We start from the raw sequence: 10,724 nt of genomic DNA, 5'->3' as shown, positions 1-10,724 counted from the left end.
AAAAGTGAAGACTGCAGATGCTGGAAACCAGAGTTTAGATCAGAGTGGTGCTGGAAAAGCATAGCAGGTCAGGCAGTATCCGAGGAGCAGGAAAATCGACACTTCGGGCAAAAGCCCCTCATCAGGAAGGGCCTGACACATCCACATCCCCTCTGAAGAGTTACCCACCCAGATCCATTCCCCAATCCTACATTTATCCCTGACTAATGCACCTAACACTAAGATTAAATTAAATTCTGGAAACAGGCCCTTTGGCCCAACAAGTCCATATTGACCTTTCAAAGTGCATTCCATTCTCCTGACTAATGCACCTAACAACTATGGACAATTTACCATGGAGAAAGTGAGGACTGCAGATGCTGGAGATCAGAGCTGAAAATGTGTTGCTGGAAAAGCGCAGCAGGTCAGGCAGCATCCAAGGAGCAAGAGAATCAACTTTTCAGGCATGAGCCCTACTTCAGGAATGAGGAAAGTGTGCCAAGCAGGCTAAGATAAAAGGTAGGGAGGAGGGACTTGGGGAAGGGGCATTGGAAATGCGATAGGTGGAAGGAGGTTAAGGTGAGAGTGATAGGCCGGAGTGGGGGTGAGGGCGGAGAGGTCAGGAAGAAGATTGCAGGTTAGCACAGCAGGTCAGGCAGCATCCAAACCAAAGGAGTAGCCATAGCCAGCCGCATGGGCCCCAGCTATGCCTGCCTCTTCGTAGGATATGTGGAACAGTCCATCTTCCGCAGCTACACTGGCATTACCCCCTACCTTTTCCTCCGCTAAATCGATGACTGTATTGGCATTGCCTCGTGCTCACACGAGGAGGTTGAACAGTTCATCCACTTTACCAACACCTGCCACCCCGACCTCAAATTTACCTGGACCGTCTCAAACTCCTCCCTTCCCTTCATAGACCTCTCCATTTCTATCTTGGGCGACCGAATCAACACGGATGTTTACTATAAACCGACCGACTCCCACAGCTACCTAGACTACATCTCCTACCACCGTGCCCCCTGTAAAAATGCCATCCCATATTCCCAATTCCTTCGTCTCCACCGCATCTGCTCCCAGGAGGACCAGTTCCAATACTGAACAACCCAGATGGCCTCCTTCTTCAAAGACCGCAATTGCCCCCCAGACGTGATCGACAATGCTCTCCACCGTATCTCCTCCGCCCTTGAGTCACGCCCCTTCAATCACCACAAGGACAGAACCCCATTGGTCCTCACTTACCACCCCACCAACCTTCATATACATCATATCATCCATTGTCATTTCCACCACCTCCAAACAGACCCCACCACCAGGGATATATTTCCCTCCCCTCCCCCATCAGCATTCCGAAAAGACCACTCCCTCTGTGACTCCCTCGTCAGGTCCACACCCCCCACCAACCCAACCTCCACTCCCGACACTTTCCCCTGCAACCACAAGAAATGCAAAACTTGCACCCATACCTCCCCCCTTACTTCCCTCCAAGGGATCATTCCATATCAGCCACAAATTCACCTGCACCTCCACATGCATCATTTACTGCATCCGCTGCAGCCTCCTCTATATTGGGGAGACAGACCACCTACATTTCAGAGAACACCTCTGGGACACCCGGACCAACCAACCCAACCACCAGGCTCAACACTTCAACTCCCGCTCCCACTCCACCGAGGACATGCAGGTCCTTGGACTCCTCCATCACCAGACCATAGCAACACAACGGCTGGAGGAAGAGCACCTCATCTTCCGCCTTAGAACCCTCCAACCACAAGGGATGAACTCAGATTTCTCCAGTTTCCTCACTTCCCCTCCCCCCACCTTGTCTCACTCAAATCCCTCAAACTCAGCACCACCTTCCTAACCTGCAATCTTCTTCCATGACCTCTCCGCCCCCACCCCTCTCTGGTCTATCACCCTCACCTTACCCTCCTTCCACCTATCGCATTTCCAACACCCCTCCCCCAAGTCCCTCCTCCCTACAATTTACCATGGCCAATTCACCTGGCCTGCACACTTTTGGACTGTGGGGGCAAACCAGAGCACCCGGAAGAACACCCAAACTCCACACAGACAGTTGGCCAAGGCTGGAATCGAACCCAGGACCCTGACACTGTGAGGCAGCAGTGTTAACCTTAGGGGGCAGCACGGTTGCTCAGTGGTTAGCACAGTAAAAACAATAACTGCAGATGCTGAAAACCAAATACTGGATTAGTGGTGCTGGAAGAGCACAGCAGTTCAGGCAGCATCCAACGAGCAGCAAAATCAACATTTCAGGCAAAACCCTTCATGGCTTTTGCCCGAAACGTTGATTTCGCTGCTCGTTGGATGCTGCCTGAACTGCTGTGCTCTTCCAGCACCACTAATCCAGTGGTTAGCACTGCTGCCTCAGGGTCCCAGGTTCGATTCCAGCCTCGGGAGACTGTCTGTGTGGAGTTTGTACATTCTCCCCGTGTCTGCCTGGGTTTCCTCCCACAGTCACAAAGATGTGAATTAGGCCATGTTAAATTGCCCATATAGTGTTAGGTGCATTAGTCAGAGGGTCGGTGTGGACTGGTTGGGCCGAAGGGACTGTTTCCACACTGTAAATAATCTAATAACCCCCTTGCGACGGTCTATTCCGTATTGTAGCTTCCCTCGTGAGGGCTTTGGCTCTTTTCACAACTCGCTCGAATCCGTTGCCCTCAGAAACATGGGCCGTGTCGAAACTCAGCCGCTACATTCAAGGCCTGTCGGTTATAACCGGGAACCACCTCACGGTATCTAGAACATTCCGTCAGTCGCACTCCTAAAGGAAGCGGCCTCAAGCTTCAGATATCCCGCAGTCTATACTACCTCAGAGCCTACCATCCATTCCAGGTTAAAAACACATCCACCTCACCTTCCACCAAACCGCTACGAACGATCCCACTTGTAGTCAGCCCCCGCTTCGCGCCCTTTTTCACTCCCGCCTGCCATTTGTCGGGACGCCTGTCAATCAACATTCAGGTTGTCCAATCAGTGATCGCGACATTTCACCCGTCCCGGCTTCTGCGGACATCCTCTGTGGCAACCTTCAATAAAATGAGCGATCCCCGTCCCTTTCCCGCGGTGCGCACCGTCGATCGGTCAATACCACTGTCACTCACACTCACCGTCGTTGCTGAGCCAACAGAACGGCGCTACCTAGCATAACGCGCGTTCCCATTGGTCAAGCTGAGCTGTCCCCGCCCCTTCAGTGGCATTGTCCACGCCGCACCTGATTGGCGCAGGCAATCCAGCCAATCAATCCAGACCGCCCGCTGGCGGCGGCGTCATCCAATCACCGACGGCCCCTCCGTACACGTCAGGGGGGTGGGACGGCGTCTGATTTGTGTACGGCGGCTGTCAGTCAGCCTCTGTGCCCGCCCTCTGCCGTCTTGCCTTATATTGAGGGCGTGGTGGGCGGGGCCTTGCTATCGGTGGACCGGGCGGGGGGCCTTGGGGATGGTGGTGGGGCTCGAGGCTGCGCTGTCATCCCGCACGTTCCTCTTGGGCGTTAGCCGCTGCCGCAGTGTGGAACGCCGGGCCTGGCCTGAGGCCCTGCGCCTTCTTCCGTCGGCCGTACGCTCGATGCCCGCTCTGAAGTAGGAGGTCGGAGACCTCTTAAAGGCGGGTGGGGCCTTTAAGCGGGCGAGAGGATGGTATTTTTATCGGCCGACTTTTAATATTTGAGGTAATCGTCTTGTGGCGAGACGTGGGAGTCCTCGAGTTTGGTGAGGTTTCGGTAATCTGAAGGTTGTCCGCCAGTGGCCTGGTTTTGTGTCTTCGCCCGCCCCCCTCCCCGCCGCCATTGCTGCTCCCGGCGACACGGAGAAGATGGAGGCCGAGGGTCTGTGTAAGGGAGACGGCGCCCGCAATGCGGTGGCCCCGGAGCCTCACCGTCTGCGCGCCATCGGGGCGAGAGACCGCTCGGCGAACCCCAGTCCCCGCGGGGAGGAGCCCGGCACCAACGGGGACGGCGGGGGCGAGGAGGACGGGGAGGGGGAGGAGGAGGACTACGAGGATTCCGAGGCCGAGCAGTACCGGGGTGGCCGCAGTGAGGAGGTGGACTGGGAAGTCAAGCTGCGGTCCTACACCTGGTGCAAGGAGTTCCTGGCTGGCTCCTGGAAGCTGATCTCAGTGGAGGAGTTCCAGATCTCAGTGATCAGGTGAGAGAGAGAGAGAGTCTGCCCCTTTGTCCACTCCCTGTTTTCCTTCTGCACCGCTTTGGGCCAAAGTAAGACATGACAAGGCATTCCCGAAGTGCGCATGATGGGGATAAGGCACAGTAAATCCTTGCAGGGTTGGGTTGGCACCTTAGGTTGGTGCCTAGTGTCCCATGAAATGTCTCCAGAGCCTGTTAGAGGAAACTGTTAACACTCCCCTCCATTGCACCCTCTCGATTATGTACAATTTTGATTCGCTGTTGAGTAAAACGGCCTCTCGCTGTCCCATTCTTGATGTATGGGTCAATAAGTTCGACATTTTTTTTCTAACTATTGTTAAGTGTTGAATCGTGTACTCTTTTAAGGTACCGGAATTGATTCGGCATCTTTCAAACAAAACTTAAGCGTTGAGTAAGGGTCACTGGCCTTGAAATGTTAACCCTTGTTTTTTCCCCCATAAATGATGCCAGACCGGTTGAGTTTATTCAGCAATTTTTTTTTGTTTGATCATTGAGATGTTGAGAATTTGAAACCAGAAAGTGCTGGTATGCTCAAGTGAAAACACTGTGCTCAAATTCTTGAATTGTGTTTGTCTTTTCTGCTGAGTTTACTGTAATTACAGCCTTGTTGAGTGGATAATGCAGTCTAGTAATACTGGGCTAATGCCCAATAACAGTGCATGGGCTAGGTGATAGCTGGTAGACCTTCGTCATTATAAAGGCTAGGTGGAGTTCTTTGTCTTGGTTGTGTCCTATCCTACAGTAACTGTACCAAGCACTAAAACTACATGGATGACAGCGATTCCAGCTATTACTTTTCCTAATAAGTAGGTTAAGACTTGTGTGAGACTTGACCTTGGACCAATCCAAGATAAGACCACAAGGAACAAATGAACTTCAGTTGCTCCAACATTTTAGCATTTGGTCTTGCTTTTAACCTTCTGTCTAAATTAAATAAATATATTTTTTTAACCAAAGTGAATTTGCTTCTGAACACTCCATTTGGCAAACTACACACTGAATTCCAGTAACACTACTTTTTTCTTTTCTCTCGGATAATGAGTAACTGAATTCAGATGATAGAATTATTACCAGGCAACTCCAGGTCATCCTGTAAATTATGGCCTAATGGTAGTGTAGTTTCAACTGCATGGGGACTGGAAGCATCTGTTGAGTGCAGCTTCAACCAGTTCAACCCCATTCTTGTTGTCTTGCCTATTCCCTACAGAGGCTGATTATTTTCCCATAATATTTATTGCTACTGATATCACTGGCATCTGTGGCTCAGCTCGAAGGTACCTCTGAGTCACAGGTTCTGGGTTAAAGTCCAAATTGAATCCAAAAATCAAGGCTGCTGTTCCAGTAGTGTTTGGAATGCTACTTTGCTGGAACTGTTTTCTTTTAGATGGGATGTTAAAGTTAGGCCCTATTTTGAAGAACATAGCTGTTTTCCTCTGAAATGGCCAATATTTATTCCCAAAACACCACCATGATAGGGAATATTTATCATGGTGCTGTTTCTGGGATCTAGCTGTGTACAGAGTAACTGCATTAGAACAGTACTGCACTTATTGATTGTAAAGGACTCTGCAATGTCAATCATGATGATCTCATGGTGAGAAAGTAACGTAACTTGCCAAGTTTTACCTGCCTTTCAGTTTGATCATGGCTTATTTTTGGATTGTAACTTCACTTTGCTGTTCCCCATCCTGTTGTTTTGAGAAGTTAATTTTCTAAATGAGCACAAAGAACTGCAGATGCTGTAAATCAAACCGAGGACGTGTCACTGGACCTTAAATGTTAACTCTTTCTTTTGGATGCTGCCAGACCTGCTGAGCAATTTCTGATTTAAAACTGAAGTTCTATCTTTTTGCATCTCTTTGGTGATGAAGTATCTACAATCCTTTTGGTATGGAGAATTCCGTAGATTCATGGCATTTAAGAAATTTCTCCTAATCTCAGTCCAGGGTGGTAATCTCCTTGCACTGTCTGTTTGGATTTCCTTGCCAGTAAATACAAACTTTACGTTGAGCTTTTTCAGAATCTTGTGTTTCAATGATTTCCCCTAATTCTAAACTCCAACAAAACCTTATGTCCAGTTTGCGCACCCTTCATAGACCGGCAGCCTTTTTCGAAGGACCAATCATAACAATCTTTGCAATACTGCTTCCAATGCAAATAGCTTCTGTCTCCACTTTCAGGAACGTATGTGCTGTATTCCAGGCTTAGCCTTGCTTAAGCCCTATATAACTGTAGCCCACCTGATGAAGGGCTTTTGCCTGAAATGTTGACTCTCTGCTCCTCGTTTGATGCCTGACCTGCTGTGCTTTCCACTACCACACTCTTGACTCTAATCTCCAGCATCTGCAGTTCTCACTTTTGCCACCTTTATTGGTATGCTGTAATCCCCTTGCGACAAAATCAGTGTGCCAGTCCTCTTGTGAAAGAGAATGGGGTATCAGACATTTTAAAAATAAGATGGTCTATTTAACACTGCAGTGAGGCGAATCTTTTTTCTGAGGGTCATGAGTCTTTGGAATATTTTTCCCCAGGGAATGTTGGAGACAGGATCATTGAAATCTTTAGCCAAAAATCCAACTACCTCTGCCTTAATGAGGGAGCCAAAGGCTATATGGGTAAGTAGGAAAGTGGTGTGGAGATCCTTAGTGACATTTTCTAATCAGATATTGTTACTTTTCTCTGGAGTGGATTTTTTACCTGGCTGTCCTACTATCCCTGTCTGAACCAGCACTGCACCATTTTAGGCTGAAGCCATGATCTTGTTAAATGGCACAGCAAGGTTGAAGCAGCTGAACTCAAGAATGTTTCACGATGACATGGATGCATAAGTAGATCACCTGCCTGTCAAGCCTGCTATGCCCCCATTCAATTTGATCGTGGGTTTGATCTGAGGCTTGAACTCTCCCTTCCTACTCAGCTGTTTGATTCCATGGTAAACCAAAAGTCTGTCTGTTGCGGCCTTCAATGTACTCCTTGAATGGCCTACTATGCATATTTTGTATGTTTGTGTCTCGGTTCTGAATTGTTTGCTATATCCATGTTAATTTTACATTCATTGTCTGATTACCAAGTTCCCTGAACACCGGTGTTGACAAATATACTTTTCAATAAGTGTTCTGTATTTCTGTTGTCACAACTCTACTGACTAACCATGCACTTCCAGCATCTTCTGCCATTTTGCTGCCTAGTCACTTAACTAGTCGATGTTCCTTTCCTTTGCAACCTCTGTCCTCTTCACAGTTCACATTTTCATTTAGCTTCGTATCATCAGCAAATGCCAAAACACTGCATGCGTTTTCACTAAAGTCCCAGCACTTCAATGCTCACAGCCTAGGGAGAGGTTTTAACGGTATGCCATGATTGCTGCATCACTGAGTTAAGAAGTCGCAAATTCCAGCTCTTCAAAATTGAAATGAAGTCAGAAAGTGGGGATTTTGGAGAGTAGTGCCTTGCCTTGATGGAACAGTCTTTCTTTCCTCTGAGTTGGAGACCATGGATTTGAGCTTCATGACAGATTTAAGAGCAAAGCCTAATCTGTTCTGGCTGCTGCCATATAGATGAGAGACAAGGTCCTGTCTATTCTTGACTGAGATTAAACATCACTGATTGAAGAGCAGTTATGTCCCAGTGAGCAGCTGTGGCATAATCTATAAACTACACGAAAACAGCACGAATGTTTGAAAGATCGTGTGTCTAAGCAGTGACTGCCTTGAGATGGCTTTAACTGGCTGTGAAACGTTAAAGGTTTTGCTTAGTCACAAAACCCTTCAGAAAAATCCTTTTTTTTTCTTAAATCAAAATGGAAAGTTTAACCCTGGTTTCAATTTGAAGTTAAACCACTAGGACTAGAGAATGTTTAGTAGTTTGTGCATGCAATTTGTAGGCTGATGTCAGGATGCAGGAGTTCAAACTGATTGATTGTCTTCAATAGTTTCTGTACATCAATGGGGACAAAGTGTGAAGTTTTTCCATAAGGTATCTAGAAGTTGGATAGGGATTTTGAGTTGCAGTGCAAGAGTAATAGTTAGACTGAAAGGCCACTCTTATTTGTGCTTTATTGTCTACTCCGCATTGGAACAGGCAGATGGATGCAGGCACTTGATGCTCAATTTGTGCTCTTTGCCAGATGGCATTCTTCCATTTTAAGCATCAATTGCTAAATATCGTGTCCTACCATCATCATGGCAGAGAGCAGGAATGGAGGTGAGAATCTTTCAATTTGAGCACTCCAATAACATTGCTTGCAGGATGAATAACTCATTGCCATCATCTAGGAAATGGCATTTTAAGATATTAACACTGTAAAAACCTTACTAAATGCATACAGTTGCTTGTAGTCATTCACTACCTTGCAGGCATGTTATTTAAGCATATAGCATTGTGTTGAAGTTACTGCATTAATGGAGGAAGTGTGAATTAAAATCCTGTCATGCTAATTTGTGTACTTTCAATATTTCTAGAAATAGAAATGACTTGCATTTATGTAGTGTCCTTTATGAAGGAGTCAGAAATGTACAACATGGAAACAAACCCTTCGATTCAACTGGTGACCAGATCCCAACCCAATCTAGTCCCACCTGCCTGTACCGGGCACACATCCCTCCAAACCCTTCCTATTTATATATCCATCAGGACACCTTTTAAATGTACCAGCCTCCACTTTCTCTGGCAGCTCATTCCATACACTTGCCACTCTCTGTGGAAAAGGCTGCCCCTTAGGTCTCTTGTATCTTTCCCATCTCACCCTAAACGTCTAGTTCTGGACTCCCCCACCCACCCCAAGGAAGAGACTGTCTGTCTATTTATCCTATCCACACCCCTCATGATTTTATAAATCTCTATAAGGTCACCCTTTAGCCTCTGACATTCCAGGGAAACAGCCCGAGCCTGTTCAGCCTTTCCCTATAGCTCAAATCCTCCAACCCTGGCAGCATCCTTGTAAATCTTTTCTGAACCCTTTCAAGTTTCACAACATCTTTCCGATAGGAAGGAGACCAGAATTGCATGCAATATTCCAAAAGTGGCCTAACCACTGTCCTGTACAGCCACAACATGACCTCCTAACTTCTAAATGCAGTACTGGATTAGTGGTGCTGGAAGAGCACAGCAGTTCAGGCAGCATCCAACGAGCAGCAAAATCGACGTTTCGGGCAAAAGCCCTTCATCAGGAATAAAACATGAAGGGCTTTTGCCCGAAACGTCGATTTTGCTGCTCGTTGGATGCTGCCTGAACTGCTGTGCTCTTCCAGCACCACTAATCCAGTATTTGGTTTCCAGCATCTGCAGTTATTGTTTTTACCTTCTAAATGCAGAACTCTGACCAATAAAGGAAAGCATACAAAACTCTGCCTTCACTATGGTAACTACCTGTGACTCTACTTTCAAGGAGCTATGAACCTGCACTCCAAGATCTTTGTTGAGCAACACTCACTAGGACCTGACCGTTAAGTGTATAAGTCCTGCTAAGGTTTGCTTGTCCTAAATGCATGACGCATTCTTAAAACCTTTCAGCTATTTTAATGATTATCTTTTTATAAATGAACTTTGCCTTTCAATGCAACTAATACAGCAACATCACATTCCTATCTTCTCCAGAAGCATCGGGGGGTCTTTTGCAACCACCTAAGTGGAGAGACACTGTTTAATGTTCTATTCGTAGGTGGTAACGCCCTCTCAGTGCATTACTCCAGCAGTACTATAATACACAGCTGTTAGTCTGAAACAAGTCCTTTGTGAAGTGCTTGAACCATGAACTATTTGACTCAAGCAAATGTGCTACTATTGAACTAAGTGAGGCTTTTAAAAAAAAGTTAACAGCCAAAGAATTGTGCAAGATTAAAGTCAGTCACTCAGAAGGAAGGGAGCTATTTTCATTGGCTGATGGTATGGCAGTGATATTTAATATTAAGGGTATTGCAAAGGAATGTGATAATGTAGAGTGACTAAAGGAAATTATTATGTAGGTACTATAGCTAAGGTCACCTGAAGTAACTTCCATTATTCTTCAACTAGCAGTTAAAAACAGGAGTTACAGGATTAGCTGCTGAGAGCCATATTAGTAAATGTGATATATGTGATGACAGCAAATCATTACTCCTTCTAGGTATGGAACAGCTGATGAAATAAGCAATAAAAGGGAATCACTTCATCAAGTATATGAAGAATTAGTACTGCAGATACTGGAAACAGATTCTAGATTAGAGTGGTGCTGGAAAGGCACAGCAGTTCAGGTAGCATCCAAGGAGCAGGAAAATCGACGTTTTGGGCAAAAGCCCTTCATCAGGAATAGAGCGAAGGGCTTTTGCCCGAAATGTTGATTTTCCTGCTCCTTGGATGCTGCCTCAACTGCTGTGCTTTTCCAGCACCACTCTAATCTAGAATCTGGTTTCCAATATCTGCAGTCCTTGTTTTTACCTAGTTGATTTTAACTGTACTGCGAATCCTCTTGCAAGGATGCCTGTCTTGAAGAAGTTTTCATCCTCTCTCTACAAGGATCTCAGGGAGTCCCTCTCCCACTGCAACTCCCAGGTCATTTCCTCTGCCCTGAAGCAGACTTGCT

At 46.7% G+C, this 10,724-nt stretch overlaps 1 protein-coding gene across 1 annotated transcript in view; it reads left to right on the top strand.

Moving 5' to 3' along the window:
- Window positions 1–3,432: 3,432 nt before the first annotated feature.
- chkb (choline kinase beta) overlaps window positions 3,433–10,724 on the top strand; it is a 33,519-nt gene continuing 26,227 nt past the window's right edge. The window contains exon 1 of the mRNA XM_072562763.1: window positions 3,433–4,148. Coding sequence (XP_072418864.1) covers window positions 3,817–4,148 — 332 coding nt within the window. The 5' untranslated portion in view covers window positions 3,433–3,816. The remainder of the gene's footprint in view (window positions 4,149–10,724) is intronic.

Source organism: Chiloscyllium punctatum, chromosome 44, assembly GCF_047496795.1.
Source record: "Chiloscyllium punctatum isolate Juve2018m chromosome 44, sChiPun1.3, whole genome shotgun sequence".
NCBI lineage: Eukaryota > Metazoa > Chordata > Chondrichthyes > Orectolobiformes > Hemiscylliidae > Chiloscyllium > Chiloscyllium punctatum.
This window is presented reverse-complemented; position numbering and strand designations above follow the sequence as displayed.